This window comes from Mus caroli, chromosome 1, assembly GCF_900094665.2.
Source record: "Mus caroli chromosome 1, CAROLI_EIJ_v1.1, whole genome shotgun sequence".
NCBI classification, from domain to species: Eukaryota; Metazoa; Chordata; class Mammalia; order Rodentia; family Muridae; genus Mus; species Mus caroli.
In genome coordinates this window covers 158,157,690-158,180,247 of record NC_034570.1, presented here as the reverse complement: position 1 = coordinate 158,180,247, position 22,558 = coordinate 158,157,690, and the positions used below count along the sequence as shown (strand labels likewise).

General features: G+C 44.2%; 1 protein-coding gene across 1 annotated transcript in view; it reads right to left on the bottom strand.

The window, feature by feature from the left end:
- The window catches only part of Lmx1a (LIM homeobox transcription factor 1 alpha), a 145,806-nt gene that overhangs the window by 4,884 nt on the left and 118,364 nt on the right, over window positions 1-22,558 (bottom strand). The window contains exons 4-6 of the mRNA XM_021170712.1: window positions 6,689-6,861; window positions 4,540-4,617; window positions 2,902-2,971 (exon numbers count right to left, since the gene is read on the bottom strand). Coding sequence (XP_021026371.1) covers window positions 2,902-2,971; window positions 4,540-4,617; window positions 6,689-6,861 — 321 coding nt within the window. The remainder of the gene's footprint in view (window positions 1-2,901; window positions 2,972-4,539; window positions 4,618-6,688; window positions 6,862-22,558) is intronic.

Sequence of the window (22,558 nt, the reverse complement as noted above, 5' to 3'; positions counted from 1 at the left end):
CTACATTTGCAACCTGCTACACTTGTGTGTAGAAATTTATGAGAGAAGACATAGCTCCTGCCTCCTCTTCCTCAGTATGTGCATGGCTCTAGGAACTTCTAGCGATGATACTTCCCTCTGGCTCCTGCTTTCCTAACTCTACTCTAACAGCTGTCATGAGAAGTCTTGAAGCAGAGTCCTAAGTATTATCTGTGTGTTTTCAGGATCCACTGGTGCAGTTTTCTCCCAAGTTTGTTGGTTTACATGCAGTCAATTGGTATGCCTCTGACCTTCATATCTATGACCCTCTTTGAAGGCTGCAGGGATCCTCTATGATAAAGATAGCAAGCATGATCACCCCTCTTTGTGGATGCATATGTCCTATGGCACTATTACATGGAAAAATGGGTTGGTCTCAGATCAAATAACTTTGTCTTGGGGTAGATCTGAGAACAGAATTCAAGACTCCTATTCTTCTTGATGTCTACCCTTCCCCAGCAAACATTGTCCCATTTCTCTGTAATACTATTTCTCTTGTGAAGACCTTGTAAAAAGAAATAAATTTGCAGGTCAATGAACAGAAACAGAAAAGATTATAATGGCTGAGGTAATTAGGCTCAGAAAAACAAACATCACATCTTTTCTCTAATATATGATCCAACATTTGAATATTTAGATCTGTATGTGACTCAGAGCCCTATACAAGCCAAGAAACTAGAAAGGTACCATGGGGGAGCAGAGCTGACTTAAGGGAAGAGGGCAAGTGAGCAGACAGATGATGGGAAAGGAGAAGGAGGGAATTCTGGGGTGGAGAGGTTTAAGCAGGAATGGCAGTCAGGGATGGGGCCAATGAAGGCACACAAAGAGTTAATCAAAATTTAATATTTTTGAGAAAACCAGGTAGAAACCTGAGGTAGCCTGCATTGCTAGGTGCTACTGCTCCCCAAACTCATCATTTGTCTAACAAACAAGAATCCCAGCAGGAAGACAGGACATCAAGTGGGGGATGGGGTTGCCATCTCACAGTCACATCTCTGACTCATAATTGTTCCTGTCTGAAAGAATTTCAGGGATGGAAATGGCAAGGAGCTTGAGGAAAAGATGTTCCAGTGACAGGCCCAAAGTGGGATCTAGCTCAACGGCAGGTCCCAAGGCCTGACACTATTACTGAGGCTATGAAGTGCTCACAAAAAGGGATCTCTCATGACTGCCCTCCAAGAGACCCAACAAGCAGCTGAAAGAGTCAGGTGCAGATATTTGCACCCAACCAATGGACAGAAGCAGCTGATCCCTCTTGTTGAATTAGGGAAGGCTGAAAGAAGCTGAGGAAAACAATTCTGTAAGGGGACTAGCAATCTCAATTAATCTGGATCCCTGAGATCTTTCAAACACTGGAACACCAAACAGACAGCATACACCAGCAGATATGAGGCCCCCAACACACAGACAGTAGAGGACTTCTGGATCTGTGTTCATTCAGAGATGATGCACCTAACCCTCAAGAGCCTGGAGGTCCCAGGGAGTTTAGAGGTCAGGTGGGGTGGGGGTGGGGGCATCCACATGGAGACAGGTGGATAGGGAGGAGGAATGGGAAGTGGGACAGTTGGAGAGTGGATTGAGGGGAAAGGGAATAAAAAAAAAAAAAAAGAATCCCACTACCAGATATGGGCACCTTCTTAAGAGTTGTTGGCGAGGAAGGCCCCAGAGCCTCCCCACACAGTATAGGTCTTTGGTATTCCTCTTGGTTGTCCTAAAAACTAGATGATAGAATTCTATTGCAGGAGACATCCTGTACTCACACACCTCGACAACAAGATATACAGACATCAAGCTGGGAGTGAGCTGGACGCTTCCTCCCTGCTCGGTGGCTTTCAGAGTGCTGAGAGGTGCCATCCAGTCTACTAGGAGAAACATCATCACTGGTCCCGCCCAGTTGTGAAATCTCTAACTATGATGCCAAACTGTCAAGCAAGATGTGCCTACTGGCACTACAATGGCATAAGCATTACGGGGTAGACAGCTGCTCTCCGGGTGGATTTGAAGTTCACTCCATTGGATAAAATGCATACCTCATACTACAAACCTATTAAAAAACAAACTGGCTGAGGTCATAGGCCCCACTGGGAAACTTACAACTATTCTCTAGCTAAATTGATATGGCATCAAACTGCATGCTAAGGGTTTGTTGGTACCCACAGGCAAATGATGCTCTCAGACATAATCGAAGAAGCTTCTCTCTGTAGTGAATGGAAGGGAATGAAAGAGACTCATAGCTACTCAAGATGTTACGGATAAGTGAGTGCTTTAGTGCTGGGCCCTAAAAGAACGTTTACACTACCACTTCTAAGGCTCTGTTTTCTCTTTCAGCTTCCTGACCGGCCTGAGCTGAACAGATTTGCAACACTCACTTCTGCTATGATGCTCTGACTCACCATAAGCCCTAAAACAACACACCAAGCAGTTATGAACTGAGACCCTTGGGAATCATGAGCCTAAATAAACATTTATTCCTTTTACATTTATTATCTCATGAAATTTACCCAAAGTGATGGAAAGATGCCAGAGGGCTAAGTCAGTATTATTTTTTAGTAAGTGGATTTGCTTCCAATGATAAGGACTCGGTAAGAAGAGAAACCGGACATGCCTTTGCCTCTGCACATGGTCCTGACACTGACATGGTCCAAACATTGAGCTTTGCCACTGTCAATCGACTGTTCTTGATGTGCAGCTCAAAGGCCCTCAACAAGGCCCTCTTACAGGTTACCTACAGCCCAGTCTTCACTTAAATTGATCATCTCTCAAACTGACGTGGATGAATGCCACTGATCAGAAATATGGCACTCAAAGAACTTCATTTGATAGCCTCAGGTAGGAGGAACTTGGGCTATAGTGGGGACTGGCTGGAAAGAGCCACCAGCTTACCAGAACTCAGCCTCTGGGTGTTCTGTTGGTCCTGTTGCTGTTGCTGCTGCCGCCGGGCCAGCTTCTTCATCTGATGAAGAGAGGATCACAGGGTTAGAAGTCAAAGGCCTGGGTTGGGTCCACAGGATGATCAGAAAGGATCAGAGAGGGTGAGACCTTTGCCCTTTGGTAAGAGGAATGTTTCTAAAGCAGAGGAAGCCATCCCCCCAGGTCTTACTCTGTCCAGGAAACACACATCAGACACAACACTGCGACTCAGATGCTTAGGGGCAAGGGCTCTCCTAGTTTGAAGCAGCAGGAATGCAGCTGCCAGAAATGCAAAGTGCAGCCTGTCTTCTCAGAAATAGACTTCTTCCCAGCAAGGAACGCATGCCGCTTTCTCTGGAACAGCTTCATGTGAGGCAGGAAGTATGTGGATGTGTGTTTCATGGTCTCAAAGAGTTGTGGAGCATGAACGAACTGCCCAGTGGGTGAGACTTGGGATGAGCCCAGACACTCTTTTACCTCCTTCCTATCTGCCGACCCTGTGTTTGAAGCCTTTCTTTTGAGATCCATGTCTCTAAATCAGAAGCCTGTGCGCCAAAGTGACAGTTTATTTTCACCAATGTTTCTCAACTCTTGCTCTGGGAAACATTAGCACTCAGTGAGATCTTAATATTTGCCAAGCACGCACACATGTGTGCATGTATATATGTGTGTGAGATGCTAGAAAAATGAATTCCTTGGCCATACAATTCCCAGAGTTTTCAGTGTGCTCCTGCTTTGTGAACGCACACCCCATGAGCTCTCGAACAGTAACTGCACCATGAATTCTTCTATTGATGGAATAGCAACACACCAACAACAGCCCCGATCTGAGGAATTCTGTTGCAGAATTGTGACTTAATGAGAAGAGTAATTTATCACCATCTAAGGACTGGCAAGATAGCTCAGTTTGCAAAGTGCTGCTGAGTAAGCACAGACCTGAGTTCAATGTTTAAGAACTCGAGCAAAAAGTATTGGTATGCACTGTTACCCAGTGCTGAGAAATAGAGACAAAGAGGATGCCTAGGGCTGCCTGGACCCCAGGACCTGACTAATTGAGGAACTCTAGGTCCTGGTGAGACATTCTGTTCAAAAGAACAAAAACCAAGGTGAGTTACTATCCTGAAGACCTCTGGCCTTCATGTAAATGCACACACTTCCATGCACGTAACTCCATGTACACTCCATGTCCATGAACATACATGAAAGAAAGAAAGATAAATAAAACCATGATTATGGGAAAACAGCCAGGGCATGTATATTTTTAGAGTCAGGAAGAAAATAAGTAACCCAGGACTTGTCTGTTACCTAGGACACTAAGGCTGGAGTTAGAGAGGCCAGACACTGAAGGCTGGGAGTGGACACATGCATTCTGCCTGCTATAACAAAAACAACTGTTTCACTGTTTGACTAACCACTAACACAGACACTTCAATTCTCCCTTCCTCCAGGCACTGTGGCTGAAATAATTGCTGATGATAGGCGTTTTTAATCAAGAGAACGACTCTACCCCATAAGTTAGCTTAGAAAGGCTGACAGCAAGTCCGATGTCCATTGGCTGTTGTTGGAAGAAACCAGTAAGATGAAGACAGATAAAGATGAGAAGCAGGTTACCTTGGCTCGCTGGTTCTGGAACCACACCTGAACCACACGGACACTCAGCCCTGTCTCCGCAGCCAGAGTCTCCCTCACCTTGAAGAAATTGAATACATGAGTATAAAACACACACACACACACACACACACACACACACACACACTGACTGCTTAGAGTAGGAGGTAAACCATTTCCTAGGTGGTGCCAGGTGGGGGCATAGGTCACATTCCTAAGTAGAGACTAGATCATGATTAATGTTCAAATATGCCTAAACACAAGAACTCTTCTTTCTGGCAGAAAAGGCATCTTTCACAAGGTAGAGAAAGAAAAAGATGCTCAATTATTTAGATGCACATTCCCAGGAGGAACTTTGGGTTTCTTGTACTCGGAAGTTATGGCTTTATATGACTTACTGGAGTTGGCCTCTTTTTAGTTGTAGGTTTTCATGTGCTTTAATTGACTTAAGGAAAACTAAAGTGAAAATCTCTCTGCAGAAACAGATGGTTCTCGCTTGTCCTCCTGTCGTGTCATTGACTTAAATTTTTGCCTTTGTCTATTTCCAAGTAACTTTGTGTGTTTTCTGAATATTCATGTTCACTATTTATTTTGACTGTGCCCTTCCCAGGGCAGGGGGAATATAAAGCATGAGGGCTATCTGGAATGGATCAGAGACAGGTGAACAACTCTAACACTGGCAAATGCATTGGGGTCATGCGGAGATGAAGGCAATTGGGATCCAAATAACAAAGAGATGTGTTTGGCTATCTGAGTCATCTGGGCATATGGTAAGGGGTTAGTGTGATAGTAAGAGGAACCCTAAGACACTGCGCCTCCTTGACAGATTCAGGGAAGAAGGACTGAAAGGGTCTGAATATGTAGACTAAATGGAGACTGCAAAAAACACATCATCTTGACCATGCAATTGGGATAAAGCTTAGAAGTGAGACGAGTAGGGTAGGTAGTTGAGGCACATGCATCTACTAAGTCACCATAAGGAGTGGACACAGGGGCCCTAGCACCTGTTGAAACCCTATCCATGTCCCAGAGCCTCAGATCAGAAGCCCACTTGATCCATAAAGCCTGGTGGATGCCCAGATGAAATGGCTTTGCCCTTTCCCAGAGCTCCTGGCAGCCTCTTTGTTATGTTATTATAGCTTTCTCCCTTGTGTGTCACTGGTATATACTCATGTCCTCCTCACTGTAAATGGTCCACATGTAAGCCTATTTGGGGTATCTCACTACCTACCTATACCTCCCATAGACTGTAGGGAGTGGCAAAGGCAAGGAAAGGAAAGAGTCTACGAGGAAATTTCCCAGACCAAAGTTGTGACAGAATATATTACGGCTCCACAAATACCCAATTCTTCCCCTACTGTGTGGACAGGAGATGCATGAGCAGGTAGACACAAACCCCAGGAATGTACCTCAAAATGACAGGTGCTCACTCACTACTTCTGCTGTCCCCACCCTGGTGGCTAGGAAAATGCAGATAGCTGGAGCAGCTGTTAGAACCCAAGTAATAGATACCAGAACTGCCCTCTCAGTCTTAGCCTCCTCTCCTCCAAAATGGGGCATAAAAGGAAAATACTATTTCATTAAGTCAATGAGTAATTTTCCATAAATGTTCACAAGACCCCTTGTCAAAACAGTCCCAACAAAACACAACCCAAATCCCCATCATTAGGTGAGTGGAAAACCAAGAGTGCATCTCTTCCATTGAAAATATCATAGGAAGGAGTGAACTTCTACCCAGGGAATCCCCAAGTCCACACACCAAGGAGAATAAGCCAAAACCCGACCATAAAAAGCACACATTGCAAGCTACTGTATTTTTATATCTGTTAAGGTATCTGGCTTATATCACAACTAGTACTTAATATCATGATGATTTAGTTACTATTTATTGTTCCCTGTTGCACTTCATGAAATGGGAGGTGTTTGGCAGCCAGGAGTTGGCAAGCACATAGAAAGTTGGGGGAGAGTCTATTACTTCCCAAGCCATATCTTAGCTATCTTTGAAACCTCCTGCAGGGCTCATAACTGTCACAGACTCTGAGCAGCATTCCCCATCACTCAGACCTCTCCCCCCCTTTAATATCCCAAGGGAGTCCCACTGCATACAGACAAGGAGGCCTTGATCCCTTCTCTTGACTTCAACCCCTTATACCTTTCTGCAGGGCTTGGAGGATACTTCAAACGAGGCCTTGAATGCTCTCCTCTGCTGAGTGGTCAAGATGGTTCTGGGACGTTTGGGTCGCTTATGGTCCTTGCCGTCCTCTGATGCTCCTTTTCCTGCCCCATGGGCTGACTTGCAAAGGCTCTCCTCATCATCGCTTTTGCCTAAAATGAAGCAGAGAACGGTATCCTCAGTCCCCAGATGCACCCGTGGAGCCATTGGTTGCTCCATGATAAGCTCCGGGATGCCACATTCCCCAGATGGCTTTAGGTGTGAGTGAGATAACCTGTGTAGTGCTGATCTAAAAGCTTCCAGAAAGAGGCTAAGAATCCACTTCTAAAGCTCAGAAGCAGGACCCAGAAAGTTCACAGTCATACTTACCCTCAGTGCTTTATCATAGATAGATAGCATGGTGTCCTGGCTGCACATTTCTTAATTGTGTGGCCTTAAGTGAGCTAATCAACTCTGACTCCATTTTCTATGTAAGAATCACGGTATGAGAGGCTTGCTCCCCTGGAATCATTGTGGAGATGAAATGAGCCTATGGTAGTAAGTGGTTCAAAATGCTCTTCAGCACATGACCAAGGCCCAGTAACTGTTGGTTCCTAGTATGATTTCCATGATGTTATTTTTATTTTCAATACTAGACCTAAAGGACTCAGGCATAATCTCCCAGAACTATGTCAAACATTTTGGTTACTATTGCTTGAAGGATCATCAAAAACCAGCATCATGTTATCTATAGGCACAGACGACTTGGAATGATCAGGTAACACTTATAATTCCTCAAAACTTCTATAACGTAAGCAACTCCCTAAGAAAAATGTGAATTACAAAAACTCAGCGAACAGTGAATAACACAGGGGTATTTACTCCTTTTTATTCTTAGATAATTTCACACATGTATACAATGAAATACAATCATATCTTCCTCCATTTCCCCCCTCCAACTGCTTCCAGATAGTCTCACACATGTTGGCCTCCCAACTTCATGTTTTCTTATATTTTTAATAAAACTCACTAAGTCTATTTAGTGTTCCCCACATGTGCATGGATGTGGGGTCATCTACAGGAGCATGGACAACCTACCAGTGCTCACACCTCCAAAAATAAAAAAAGAATGCACTCTCCCATACTAACGATCAGCTATCAATAGGTTCTTATTTAGGGGCGGAGCTTTGTGAGTTCCCTCCCCCTATATCCTAGAACTTTGGCTGGCTTGATCTTGTTCAGGTCTTGTGCAGTCAACCACAGGCGCTACAAGTTCATGAGAGCAATAGCCATGGCATGCGCTGAAGACAACATTTTACAACACTCTCCTTTGTCTTTTCCTCTCCTTTGGCTCTTGTTTTCATTCTGCCTCCTCTTGCATGATGTTCCCTGAACCTTGGCTGTCCAGTAGGAAGGTAGTCAATTAAGATGTCCCATTTAAAGCTGAACATTCACAGGATATACAACTAACAATGATGCCCAAAGTAGAAAGACGTCTCTCATACAGGCACTTCTCAGGCTCAGAGGCTATTTCTAGGGTCTAAGAAATACCACGGTAAGTTACTTCTTTTCATTTTGTGCATTAGGAGCAGCTGAGAGTTGTGGTTCCAAGCTACACTAAGGAGACCCTCTGTTATTTCTGAGTCTTAGAAATCTTCCTACCCTCAATGCAGAGAAACCCTTACCTCGTGGGCTTGCCCTGTGACAATTGCTGTCCCTCTGGCTACTTTTAAGAAGCCCACAAGACAGACCCAGCAGTTGTAGGTGGCACAGATCATTTCTTTATTCCTACCTCTCCTATAGAGGAGACATATTTATACTTGAATGTTTATTTAGGATGTGAGCTGAGTTCTAAATTGGCACTCTGCCAGTGCCAAACATTTCCTTTATATGAAAAACGGTAATTTTTTTTCTCTTTCTATGGACAATCAAAATATAACTTGAATGTGAAGAGGCACTCAATTGTGAATCTGCTGAACTAAAAGGAGGCTGAGGTAGTCAGGCATTCCCGCCCCCTTGTTAGCCTTTGCTAGTCATATCATGTTCCCAGTCCCCCAGCTGGTTTCCTCCACTACATTCTGATGACAGTAACATCCACCTGTGGGTGTCCCAGAAGCACTGATGCTATGTACAAAGGAGCTCACATGACCCCCAACACACAAGTAATGTTTAACATATGCTGTAGAAAGGTTATAGTCTCCTTGTGTCTCGCTCCCCACCACAGGTACAAATAAAAGACCCGGAGAGATTAGGAAGCATTAGCACCAGAGTCCCCATGAGGAGGGTGATGCCCCTAGATCCTTCAGCCCTGAAGCTGCTCTTTCCCAGGAGTGATGTCACAGCTGATCTTAGTCATAGCTGTGCAGAGGGTTTTCAAGGCAATCCTAGGAGGTTTGCAGAATAGCATGGAGAAAATAAACATTGGAAGCAAAAGGCTCAGGAAAATAAGAAGATTCCCCAAGAGGCTAAAGGTAGAAAAAGAAAGCCATATCTCTGTATATTCACCCTCAGTGACCTGAATCATGTCAGAGACTCCCCCAACCCCTAATGGGGGGGGTGTAAAGATGGGGGGGGTGTAAAGAGGAAATTCTGATGTGACTAATTCTTCAGTGACACTTCTAAGGAAAGGGGAATGACTCACAGCTCTCCTGAATGCAGGCAGCTAGGAAGGGACTGAGTCAGGAAACTGACACTGTGGACGTGCACCAAGGTTGCTTCAGGACAGAGTGTGTTTTAAAGTGAAGTTGGGAGATCTTCAGAAGCCTGGCATCTGCCTGTGTTGTCAATAAAATGGTGTTTACAAGTGTCTTTCGAAAAGTAAGTCTGATTCTTCCCACATCTTTTGATGCAAACGGATACTGAAACCTTGGATCATATAACTAATGAAGATGTAAAATCTGAAATAATAAGAATGGTCCATATGTGCCAGCTGTCTCCAGGAAAGCAGTGTGGAATGCTGTCTACACAGTCCCATTCTCCCTCCACAGGACTCTGCAGACTTTGCCCGTGAAACTTCTCAGAGTATTTCCTTTAGTCTTTGCCAACTCTCTGGTCTCAGTTCACATTCCACTCTCTAACCTCAGACACTGTACCATAGCCTAAGGGAAGCCATAAGCCACAAGCATGGGCATACCTGTGTCCAGTAGACCTGCATTTGCACAACAGACATTAGGCTAAATACAGTCTGTGTACTTCAGTTTAGTGACCTTTGCCCTAGCTCTCACCCAACTTCCTGCCTCTCCATCTAAACACATGCATCCGTGCGCATGTCCCATTCTTCTAGGCCCCGACTCTGGGGCAAGAGGAGCTATTTAACTGGTATACTGTGAAATGGATAGCTAGCAGGATCTGATATGTTCTCTGCTGTGGTCAATAGAATGCATACTTTTTATCTGGGATGTTGCTACCTGAACAGTCACCAATGTGGACAGACTTCCAGTTGTCCTGGTGGGTGTAAGGTGAGTCAAATCCTGAAGATGCAGAACAGCAAGGAATATGGAATCTCAGGAGCTGCCTACCCCTGTCTTTCAACCACTTCCATTGTGTGACTACCAGCAGTCTGGGATGTTCTGTGACTTTCTTGGGCTGCTCTAAGCTTCTCTGTGACATTCACCAAGGCCACTCTCTTCTCTCTGCAGGGTAGACCTGCCAGACTCCACAAACTTTTCCATGAGAATATATAGTGTAAAATATTTCTCCCAGAGCTAGCTGGAGTACCAGGAAGCAGAATATGGTAGAAAACCTTCAAACAGTGAAAGGAGCAGGCTCCCTCCATTGCCAGAGCCTCCCACATCCAGATGTAGGCTGGAGCTCTCCCTCATAATTTAAGGTGACACCCCTCAGCAGAGATGAAAGGAACACCACTCTTAGCTCTCCAACAACAAATGTTCGCATCCCTGGAGGCCATTTAGACACAAGCACAGAATAAATCTGACTCCTAGTGGGGAAGCCCAGAGCTTAAGTGTCTCTGTACAGCCTACAGAGTGAAATGAACTAGCATAGCACCACGTTTGAACATGTTTCTCCAGGCCTTTCTTTCCTTCCTCTTCATCCTCTTCCTCCTCTTCCTCCTCTTCTTCCTCCTCCTCCTCTCCCCCCTCCCCCTCCTCTTCCTCCTCTTCTTCCTCCTTTTACTCTTCGTCCTCCTCCTCTTCATCTTCTTTTTAAGTCTGGACTGGTTTAGAGCCGCTGTTTCCCCGTCTTTCTGCCCACTCATTTATGATATAAGTAATGGCAGATGAAAGAGCCAGCCATACTTTATGGCCAGGGGAGCAAGCAGTACTACCTGTGGGGCCTTGCAGATTCATTTCAGGTTGTTGGAAAAAATCCCAACAGCCCATAAACAGGGTATAAGATAACAGACCTTCGTCCACAAGGTGAGAGTGAGGGAGGGAGACAAAATATCTCCGTGCTAAAGGAGGGGGAGCCAAGAACAGGCCCCAGTGTTTCCCCAGTGATGAGCCTCATAAATGTCTGCCAGGCTAGGGGAGTAGAGGAAGGCTCTGGGATTTGCTGTAGGTAGTGGGAGCAGGGGAAGAAATCAGGGAGAGGCTTATGATGACAGGATATATAGAAAACTGTTTCAGCCACCGCCTTGCACGGTAGGGGACTGGAATTCCATCCGTTCTGAGAAGAGCAGTGGTCATCTTCAGACACACAGGGTCTATGCAGCTACTGTTTGCAAACTGCCTGACCCACAGGTCTTCAAGAAGAGCTCAGCTCACACCAGGAAAAAGATCCAACAAAAGCTCTGACGTGGAACTGGGTGATGGCTCTGTTAGCAAACTGCCTACCTTATAATATTAAGACCTGAGTTGGACCCTGAGAATCCATGGTTAAGGCATCAGGACTCACACCAGTAATCCCAGTGCTGAGAAGGCAGAGGCAGGTGGATTCCTGAAGCTCACTGGCCAGCTAGCCTACCCTGCTTGGTGATCTCAATGCCAGCGAGAAATCCTGCCTAGATAGCAAGACAGAGGGACAGCAGCTGAGAATGATATTCAAGGTTTTCCCAGTCCCTCACATGTGCCAGCACATCATACACACACACACACACACACACACCACATACATACACACATGAACACATATACATGCACACATAAACACACACATTTGTGTATTCACACACTAACACATATACATACACCAGCACACACCACACATACACACACACACATATGAACATATATACACACATGAACACACACATACACACATGAACACATACACACACATGAATACCCACATACACCAGCATACACCGCACACACATACCACATACACACACACACATACACACAAGCACAGACACATACAAGAGAAACAGAAGAGAGTAGGAAAGAGACAGAGGGAGGGGGGTATAAGAGGCTGACTTAACTAAGAATGTATTCATTAAACGATGTTCTCAAACATCAGTTAACCACCCTTGTGTGTGATACAGGGTCACACTGAGGCATCAGGGCAAGGAGGAATCAGGTTATTCTTAGAGGGAAAAAAGACTAAGCACCCAGAAAGATTCAGGGGGGTAAGGGTTTGGTGAAGGTCATGCAGGTGCAGAGAGCGGGTAAGACAAAGGGTCCGCAGAGCTTTCTAAGTGGAAGAAGTGGAAGTGCATCAAGGGAGGAAACAGTCTAGTAAGTCTAGAGCCTAGCCAGGAATGGAGGCTCCTCACACAAACTGTCCTAGTCACCTAGTCACCGCTCCACCTCCAGCCCTGCCTTGCACTCCGGGGAGGGACAAGAAGAGCAAGAAGGATTCCTTGATCTTAAAGGTTGAGATAGTGAGTTGTGAAAGTTGACAAGTAGGAGATAGTAAAGACATAAAAGAGAAAGTGCTTGGAGTTCTCAGAACTGGAAGTAAACACAGTATTTAGAAAAGGAGGATGGAGAAACCTGCAGTGAGGCGGGGGGGGGGGGGAGATCTGGAAAGGAGCAAGGAGGAAGTGGGACCTCCCAGAGAGCTCAGCTGACCCCACTAGACGGAACTAGAACAGTGGTGTGTCGGGGCCCCTCAGCCTCAGACAGGGGCTGCACACTTCAGTCCAAGGAAGGGAGATATATGATGGAGAGGCTGTCTGGGGTTTACTGGTGGGGAGATGGTTTGGTCAGCATTGATTGCAGGTAGGGGTTCCATGGCCACAGCATATGGAAAATGTTAGGGTACAGGGCACTGTGGATTGGGAAGGCCCAGCCATTGCCTCCATATTGCTGTGTTCCTGGGTGGCTGGAGGCATCAGGCCACACACTGATTTTGTAATAAGAACGTGTCCACCATTTAAGCACCAGTTCCAAGTGAGCATCCTGTCCGGAGCACATAGTTCATTGTTGCTCAAAATAGCATGAAACTCTCTTCCCAACTGCTATAGAACAGATGCAGAGAGGTTCAGGAACCTGCTACCATACACACGGGGCCTTGGTAGCAGGGCCATGCCCAAACACACACTTGGAAGGAGAGATGAAATGAGGGTTTTTTTTTTTTTTTAACCTGAAAGTCAAGCACAAGAAATGAGAGCCACCTATGTGTGCTCAAAGCCACGTGCAGGAAAAGTTCTAAGGCTTTGTGTCTGCAGACCCACAGCTTGGCTCTTTAGTTCAGAAACACACGTTGATGCAAAGTGACTGAGCTCAAAGGAGATGAAAGTTCCACCCCCCATTTTCATACTCAGCTGAAGAGCCTTGGATAAAGACTCCTCTGATCATAACATTTCTTCATCTATAGGATAGTTTTAAGGACCTAGTACCTGAAATGCCTCCTGTTACACCTGAACTGTTACACTGTTTCTGCTACAGCCCTGTGAGGCCAAAGTGTGTCACTAAACTGAGGCTCGGGAAGGGAAAGGTGAACTCTTATCTGAGGCACAGAGCTGGAACTCTCTTTTGTCTACCTCCTGTGCCTCCCCTCTGCTGCCCACGCCCACATATCTACCTGTCAGGCCTTTCCTAGATACTGTGAAAACCCAAAGAAACCTCCTGCTTCCAAAATGTCAGGCACTGGACAACTGTTGACTGTGTGGCTGTTATTACTGAATAAGGAAAGTAAGACCTGAACACAAGGGTTCCCTTGGAGAAAGGACTCCTACCCATGTTCTTTTCAGTCCCAAAGGGACAGAGCTCAGTTCAATCCTCATCAAGCTCTGTTCCTCATACAGTCCCACCCTCTCCCCCATCCCCACAGAACCTTTCAGCCAAGCCCAAGGATGCTCTCCAATCAGCTCCTAGAGTCTCAGAATCTCAGGAGCAGAGCAGACAAAAAAGCCACGGTAGGCTCCTGAGTGAGGCTGTAGGTTCCAAGAAAGACACCTTTGTTCAGAGATAGCCACTGCAGAAGGAGGATCCGTGCCAGGATACGGAGAGGGGCCACAAGGGTCAGAGCTAGGTGGGTCACAGCCAGGGCACCCTGCTCAGTCTTCCAGGAAGGTCCCAAAGGGGAGCTGTGTCTGTGAGCCTGAGTTCTGGCTGCTGGCCACAGCTGGATGCCTTTCCTGTCTTCCTAATGAAGGGAGACCTTGTGATTGGGAGGTATGGAGAGAAACAGGGTGGTAGTAGCCCTGAGTGGCAAAAGTACTTTTGAATTGCACACTTGAATAGTTCTTAGGCTCTCTCTCTCTCTCTCTCTCTCTCTCTCTCTCTCTCTCTCTCTCTCTCTCTCCACAAATGTACATCTTCCTTCTCATCTGATACCAAAGCACAGCCTCGTGAAACCCATGAACCACATGCAATCCAAACTGCTGAGCAGGAGTATAAATACTAATTGTGCCGGTGCCTTTGTCACACACTGGTGACAGAAGTTTCCTGTGCCTCAACAGCAAAGCACTCCGATCAAACAGGGATGCGTGTACTAAACAGAGCCTGTAACTTGTTCTGTTTTCATCTGGCCAGCCTCCAAGGGGGAGGCTGTGAAGCTCATAACAAGTTAATTTGGTTGTTTGGGGCTCACAGCTCAGCCTAGATAAAAGCTCATTAGTCCAGCTGCCCAGTGGTCATCAGGCACAGGGTGTGATATGCATGACATCCTATTAGCTTATATTAATAGGATGAGTGTGCTTGCTCTGACTTAGAAAGTGGCGTCAGTGGACCGAATGCCATCTCTCTTTGGAGCAGTCCAATTTTATTGCATTAATTAGTAGTCTTCAGAAGGATTAACTGTCCAAGTAATATTAAATTGTTTGCAGGCAAGGCTGGAAAACAAAGAGTTAATTATCCCTTCAAGTTAGTAAACAAAAGAAGGAAAAGAAAACCCATCAAAAATTACAGTCTTCTAGGTAGTTAGGGAGTTTGCAGGAATTGGCTAATAAGCTAAAATTTAGAGGCTTGGGAGTCCAACCTCCTGACACAGCCACACTGAATTGTCATCTGTGGAGTTCATTTCAGTGAATGACTACAATAGAAAATCACAAAGAATATCTCTCTGTCTCTTTCTCTGTATGTGTGCGTCCCTGTCTCTCTGTGTCTCTATCTCTGTGTCTGTCTATGTGTCTGTCACACACACAAGTTCACCATGCTCACAATGAAAGTAAGCCTCATATTTTTGTGTTGGGTCACATTCATAGCTATCTTGGAGCATAGAGACCCCCTGGGAAGCATGCAGAAGAAAGATCCATTTAGTTAAACTCACTGTGGACTTTAACACAGAGTATGCTGTGTGATCACAGGTAATTAGCCCATTTGAGCTCTTGGCCAATACACCATAGCTCTGAACAGACCCTGTCCTGCTTTGGAAAGTTGAGCAGAGGCTAGTAACCTATGCCCTCAGACTCCCAGCCAGTCCACAAACCACCGACTGGCCACCTTCAAAGGGCAAGGATTTGTTAACTACCTCCATCACTGATGCTCAGTAAAGATGACACTTCTGCCACATGAACTTCAACCTCGATCTTTCCTTCACATTGCTATTTATGCCATCCATGTGCTGTCATTGTATCAATACACACCTAGTTATTTTACCACAAAAAGGATAGGAGAAAGTCACGGGAATACACTAGAGAATTACTGTAGTAAGGATACAGAGAAGAAGGAAGGACATGAAGAGAAGCAGGTGGAAATAAGCAGAGAGGGGTCACAGCCCTGGAGAACAGGTTCACTGATGCGGTTTCTGGTCCAGCTGGTGTCAACCAGATCACACGGTCTTCAGGGTCAACTGACAGGAAGGAAGGAAGTCCTTACTGCTGGCTAACTGGCTACCCTTAGAAACTGAGGGCTTTCAACAGACAATGTTCTTTATGGGTGAAAAAGCAAAATTGGGTGAAAATAATACAGACATTTCTTCCAGGGGATTGAGCTTTCCCTACGTTAAATATATACTGAGTATAGCCATATGGATCGAACTTGATTGCTACCTCCTGGAGAGGATATGTGAGTACACCTTTGAGTGAAACTGGGTATATACTAAGATGGTCTTTATTTTATGGCACTATGGCTAGAAACACTTTACGTCATTAACTAGCTTTAAATTTCTACCGTTATTGTTAACTCATCCCCCCCCCCCAGTCTTATTAGTATTTCTATAGCACAGAGTTTGCTGTTGAAACCTCAGCTAGAGAAAAAACCAAACTGTTTCTACAACCCCTAGATCCCTACAGTAACTGCAGAACAGTGCTCATTAAAGTTGAACTACTTCAGAAGCACCTGGAGGGCTGGACAACACAGGTGGCTGTGCTAGTCCCCAGGGCTTGGATTCAGTGAGTCTGGGACTAGCCAGTGGTTTTCTAGGTCTAACTGAACGTGGATGCCACCATGCTAGGTCAGGAACCACACTTGGAGAATCACTAACCTAGAATTCAGCTCTGTAAACTACAGGTCACAAATGTAGAGGTCATGAGAAGCTTGACAACAAAAAAGGGTTTCTGAATGGACAACAGTGCAATAATCAACTAAAGGTAAAACTTACAGGAAATGAATCTGGGATGTTTCTGACAGTGAGCTGCCATATTGTTCCCCACGACCTCAGGGCAGCTTTGGTTCTGAGCACACAAGTAAACATATCTCATTACTATGTAAATTTGCTTTTGTCTTCAATAAACAGTAAGATTATATCTATGCCGAAGGTTCTTTAAAATAAACTTCTTAGACATTTATTAGTAATAAATGAAGATCTATTTTGTAAATTTATATACCTAAAGATTGTGTAAAATTTCTCAGGAAAAAAAAATCACCATGGGAAGAAAAAGGAGAAAAAAGATTAAGAAGTCCCGATCTAGAATGTTCCATTCCCCCACTGTACTGTAGTGTGCACACAAAGAGTTTCCCACTAGAGTTTCTGAAAAGGCTTGACCAATCATAAAACCTCCCATTCTTAGGCAGCTAAGACCTGTCTCCATTTTAACTATTTCAGCCAAATCCTCAATGATGCTTGTCCGTTTTAATAACTGGGCAAAATGCAACGAAGCTTTTAAATCCTGTTTTTTCCTTTAAATCATAATGGTAGGGCTAGAGGAAAGGGTGAGGGTAACATAAGGCTTTAAATATGAGGCTGTCAGGTACAGGACTGGCCTCAGCATCCATCACCTTGAGTAACACTGTCACACACAGGGTGAATCCTCCTCCTCTTTGTCATTGTGGTGGCCACTAGACCTCAGAGCTGTGGACGTACCTGAGCACGTAGGAGACAGGGAGGATCTAAAAGGCCTCTGCATCCCAGACATCTCTCCTTGACCCTCAAGCTCCAGTGACTCTCTCCCACCTCTCTTCATTATCACCTCTTCTAGGATGAGGCAAAGTGCTGATCAGCCCTTCTGTTTGCAGGGCCCAGATGACTCCAGAGTGTGCCTCTCTCACAGTACATGGATGTCACCAAATGTCTGTTTCCTTTAGTGTCTAAGATCGCATCTCGGAATAAGTCTTCCCTTGGGGTGATCTGTTTCATTCCTTCTGATACTGGTGAGAGCTGGCAAATGAGAAATAACTTGACATTGTGGGTACAGCTGCACTTCAGGGAAACATAGGTAGCTCTGAGTGGAGCAGCAGCCATGGTCTAGCTCTGCCATTGAATTCTACATTAATATCTATTCTCTGCCCTGTGCTTGAGAAGTGCATAGACCACACTTCTCTAGCTGAACTTTTTTCTCCCACAGAATGAGACTCTTAATTTTATATAAAATTATCTTGATAAATAAATAAATACATTTTCAATGTTCAGAGGCGCCTCATGTTAAACCATCACTCATGTATTCACCTAAAATATTTATTTTACAGAGTGAAATTTTTTTTACACCCAAAAACAATACAGATTCTCTGCCTCTAAGAACATCCTGGGTAGTGGAGAAGATGAAAGAGTAAACATTGCCAAAACAAGACATGAAGAGTTTTAGTAAAAATGTTAAGATTCTAGAGAATATAGTGGAGGGGGGGGGCCAATGTGGTCATGGCAACCAGGGAAACCTGCAAGATGACCTATAGAACGCCTAAGATAGGTTTACTGAAACTAGACACAAAATAAAGGAGAGAAAGCAAGAGTCTTTTACCACACTTGAGTGATGGGCAGTGCTGAAGGGTGAGCAGGGATGGTCAGGAAGGACCATGTGTTTCCGGTGTTCTAAAACGCAGACCCAACCAAAGGAGCCCTGTGAGCAGGAAAGGGGCCTTAAGAGTCAGAGAGCTGAGTCTAATGCTGTTTCTCTGGGGAGCAACATACTACTTAATTTCTCCAAAGTGTAGTTTCTTTCATACTAGACACCCAAGAAATGCAAACCATTAATAATATCCTCAACCACAGCAACATATTCACAGAGTGATATCATGCATATATATCATATACAAGTGATATCATGCATAGATATCATATACAAGGGGAACTAAAGAAAAAGCTGAATAAGTCAGGCAGGGTGGTACGTTCTGCAATCCCAGCATTCACCAAACTGAAGCAGGAGGCTTGTGAGTTTCAGGGCAGTCTGGAGTAAAATCCTGTCTTCAAAATGAGTGCATGCCTACCCATGCTTGAGAGAGAGACAGAGAGACAGAGAGAGGCAGAGATAGAGATAGACAGAGAGACAGAGAGACAAAGACAGAGAGAGACACAGAGATTGATTTTAATTTTAAAATAGAAAGGAAATGGAAAAACACTTGAGTTAATAGTAGCAAGACAGTTATACAAGCAAATAATCAAAATACCATTCAAAGAGATGATTTGGCCCATACCTACACCAAGCACTGACCACAGTTAATGTTATAGCCATCACTGTGGGTTTGGAAAATACAGTTGAATAGAACAGATGTTCCCTATTATTCAAGGAAAACCTACCCACCTTTGGGGAAGACATAGCCAATAAATAAATGATGAACTGAATCATTTTAGAATCCAAGTCAAATTTAAATGGTGATGAAAGATACTGAAAACAGAATGACTGTGACGGAGACTTCGGTGGTGATGGATAGTATTTTAGAGTGTGGCTGGAATGCTCAGGAGTTAAGATCCTGCAGGTAAAATGACGTTAAAAGGTGACAAAAGAAAGCAAGTCAAGCAGCGAGCTCATGCAGAATGTCCCTGGCTCAAAGTGATCAGCTCTCATAGCCAACTCTCTGTGCACAAAGAGGATAAAGTTGAAAAGGAAAAGAGGCAGTAAAAAGAAAGAGAAAGCAGGCAGTATAATGTCCAGGTTAGATGCAGGTCATGCCAGCAGGCTTGGATTGAATTTAAGTAGGTTGAGAAACTGTGGCTAGAAACTGTGTGATGGCTACTCTTGGTTGTCAACTTCACTACATCTGGAATTAACTAAAACCCAAGAGGCTGAGTACACCAGTAAAGGATCTTTTCAAAGACACACTTTTAATGTGGATCTTCTGAGGTGGAAAGATATACCTTTAATCTGGGCACACCTTCTGTGGGCAACCTACTTAAAGGACATGGAAGAAGGAAGCTTGTCACTTTGTCTACTTGCCCTCGATGGCAAGTTCATTCCTTCACTGGAATTAGAGCCCACTTCCTTGGGACTCTGGAAGATACTGAAAATCAGCTGAGACATTAAGGCTCGTGTAGTGTACAACTACTGGATTCTTGAACCTTCTGTTGGTAGACAGCCATTTCTGGAATGGGTGGATCACAGCCTGTAAGCCACCCAAATAAATCCTGTGTGTGTGTGTGTGTGTGTGTGTGTGTGTGTGTGTGTGTGTGTGTGTGGTTTATTTATATATCTATGTAAATAGATAGATGATAGATACATAGATGACAGAGATAGATGATAGATCAGATAGACAAGTAGATAGATATAGATAGATAGATAGATAGATATAGATAGATAGATAGATAGATAGATAGATAGATAGATAGATAGATAGATAGATAGATAGAGATATACATATGGAAAGATAGATAGACATATAAATAGATTCATTCTATAAATCTTGTTTTTCAAGAGAATCCCAATGCACCCTGAAAGAGAAAAAGTAGATGGCACTACTTGTTCCTCATCACCTAAAATTCAGGGCTTTTTGTCTATTTTACTCACCTCTTCACCATGGAGCCCAGACACCTACTCTCTACTCAATGCCAAAGAAGGCTCCAACTTTAATGAACTAATATGCTGGCTTCCGGTTTTTTCTTTCTATCATACTAGATATCTCAATTTTTTTCCTCGTCTGTTTTGCAGGTTTTCTGTCACTCAGGTGTATTCCTTGCTCACTGTTTGCTCTGTGTCACCTGAAGGACAAGGTTCTCAGGCTGCTGCATGAGCCAACAGGAAACATTTACAAGGCAGACAGAAGATAGGGAGAAACCAAGGTCTTCCTGTAACCTCTCTGTTCCTTGGATGATGTTTCTGGCAGCTGTTGGCATTTTCCCACAGTGCCAGCTCACACCTGGCAGCTTAGGCTTCCACCAGATGCCCCAGAACTTATCTCACTTCCTTGGTGTGTTGACTTAGGGGACCCAGCAGCATGCTTTCCTGCTAATTTGGAGGCTGTCCCGCCATCCTGATCTGCCTTCATGTCTGTCGCCTCACTGGCTGTGTTACTGGTTCTCCAAATGAAACTCTTTTGGTGTTCTAAATGTTGACAGCCTTTCTAAGTTGAGCCTTGGCTGATACAGTTCTTGAGAGTGACAAGGGACTTCAGCGCGTAATGACTATCTCATCTGCCAGGTAAGGCCCTAGAATTACTCCGTCTCACTGGCCATGCTCAAATCCAAGTTAGATCAAGTCATCTTCCTGTTAGATTCCTTGAAGCTATGCTTGTAAGGCTCATACAAGAGGATCCAATATGCACTGAAGCATAAAAGACATTTGGTTCCAGGACTTAGACTTCAGAATTCTTAGGAAATTAATACTAAAAGTCTACAGTCAGCACCATGGCCAGATCCAAGAGGCCAAAGGAAGAAAACTTAGAGGCCCCAAAGCATTTAGAAGAAATCCTATTCCAGAGACTGGGAAGAAAAAGTAGGATGGTGTCACATTTTTGTCTTAAAACCTCTCTTCAATTTGCCCATTGTGTGTGCTGAGCTGTTAGGTATGAACCAAACAGTTAAGAACATAGGTTTTATCACCTCCTGTATCACCTCTAGAATAGTTAACATTGACACAGTCTCTGAAATTTGTCCTAGAAATCAACTATCGTATTGCATCAAATACAAGGTATATTTAATTGTAAGATATGTCATTATTTTATAGATCAGTGAAACTTTGATGCATTCTGGAGGGGGGGGGTCACTCTTCTTCAGTGGTGCAGCCATTAATAGTAAATGACCCTACACCTATGCCCATGCAAGCAACTCTAATTAAACTCAGTAGGTCATTTTTAAAGGCATGAAAGTAGAAGGGGACTTTCTAGAAAGAAGAGGTATAGAGGCTGTAGCGGAAAAGGGGTAATGGGGTAATAATATGGTAAACTACTTTATATACACCCATGAAATTGTCAAGTAATACATTTTAAAATATTTTTAAAGCTGGGGTAAAATAATTTCTGACCACATCAACTGTATCCTGTCGCAACTTGGTGTGCTTTAAAATGGTATCAGTGAGCTGGGAAGATGATACATTTTATAAAAATGCTTGCTATGGGCTTACAAGGATCTGGACACCCATGTAAATAGTAGTTATGGCAGGGCATGACTGTAATCCCAGTGCTGGGAACAAAGAGACAGGTGGATCCCTGGGGCTTGATGGACAACCGGTCTATGTGAAGCATGGAGTTCTATGTTCAGTGAGAGAACCTGACTCAAAAAATACAGTGGAGAAGAAGTTGAAAATGATGCCCAGTGTTGACCTCTGGCCCCACATATAGGCATAAACATGTGCATGTAAACACAAACATGCACAAACAGACACACAGGAACCAAAAATGATGCCTTCTATGTGAAATATAACACCAGCCTTGCTTTAGGCACATTAGTTCTCTTAAACAAATACATAATTTAAAGGACTATGCAGCCATTCTAGGCAACCCCAAAGATCAGGATCTTAAGGGGATGCCCACTAACTAGAATAATATAGGTGAGTAGTCATAACTCCTTGACCACCAAACACAGATTAAACCACATTTGTAAGACATAAAAGGAGGCAGCACATAGGCTTGGAGTGGGTATAGAAAGTTGGTATTATCTGTGCCACCAGTAACCACGATGTGCTCTGGGGCAAGAGACTTATCTCCAATTTCCTCAACTAATGAAATGAAGGACTTAAACAGATGCTGTCTTACATCTCATCCAGCTTGATTCCCATGATCACGTTTCCATGTTTCCAAATAAAAGAGGAAAATACTAACAAAATTGTTGTTCATGATCACAAAGTTTACCATGGTTACTCAATCCGGAACATCTTCTGTCCCATTGAGCACTTGAAAATTAAATCTACTGAAGGGTCTTTCTCTAGTTGTAAGTGAATGGTAATGAGACAGAGAGAGAGAGAGAGAGAGAGAGAGAGAGAGAGAGAGAGAGAGAGAGAGA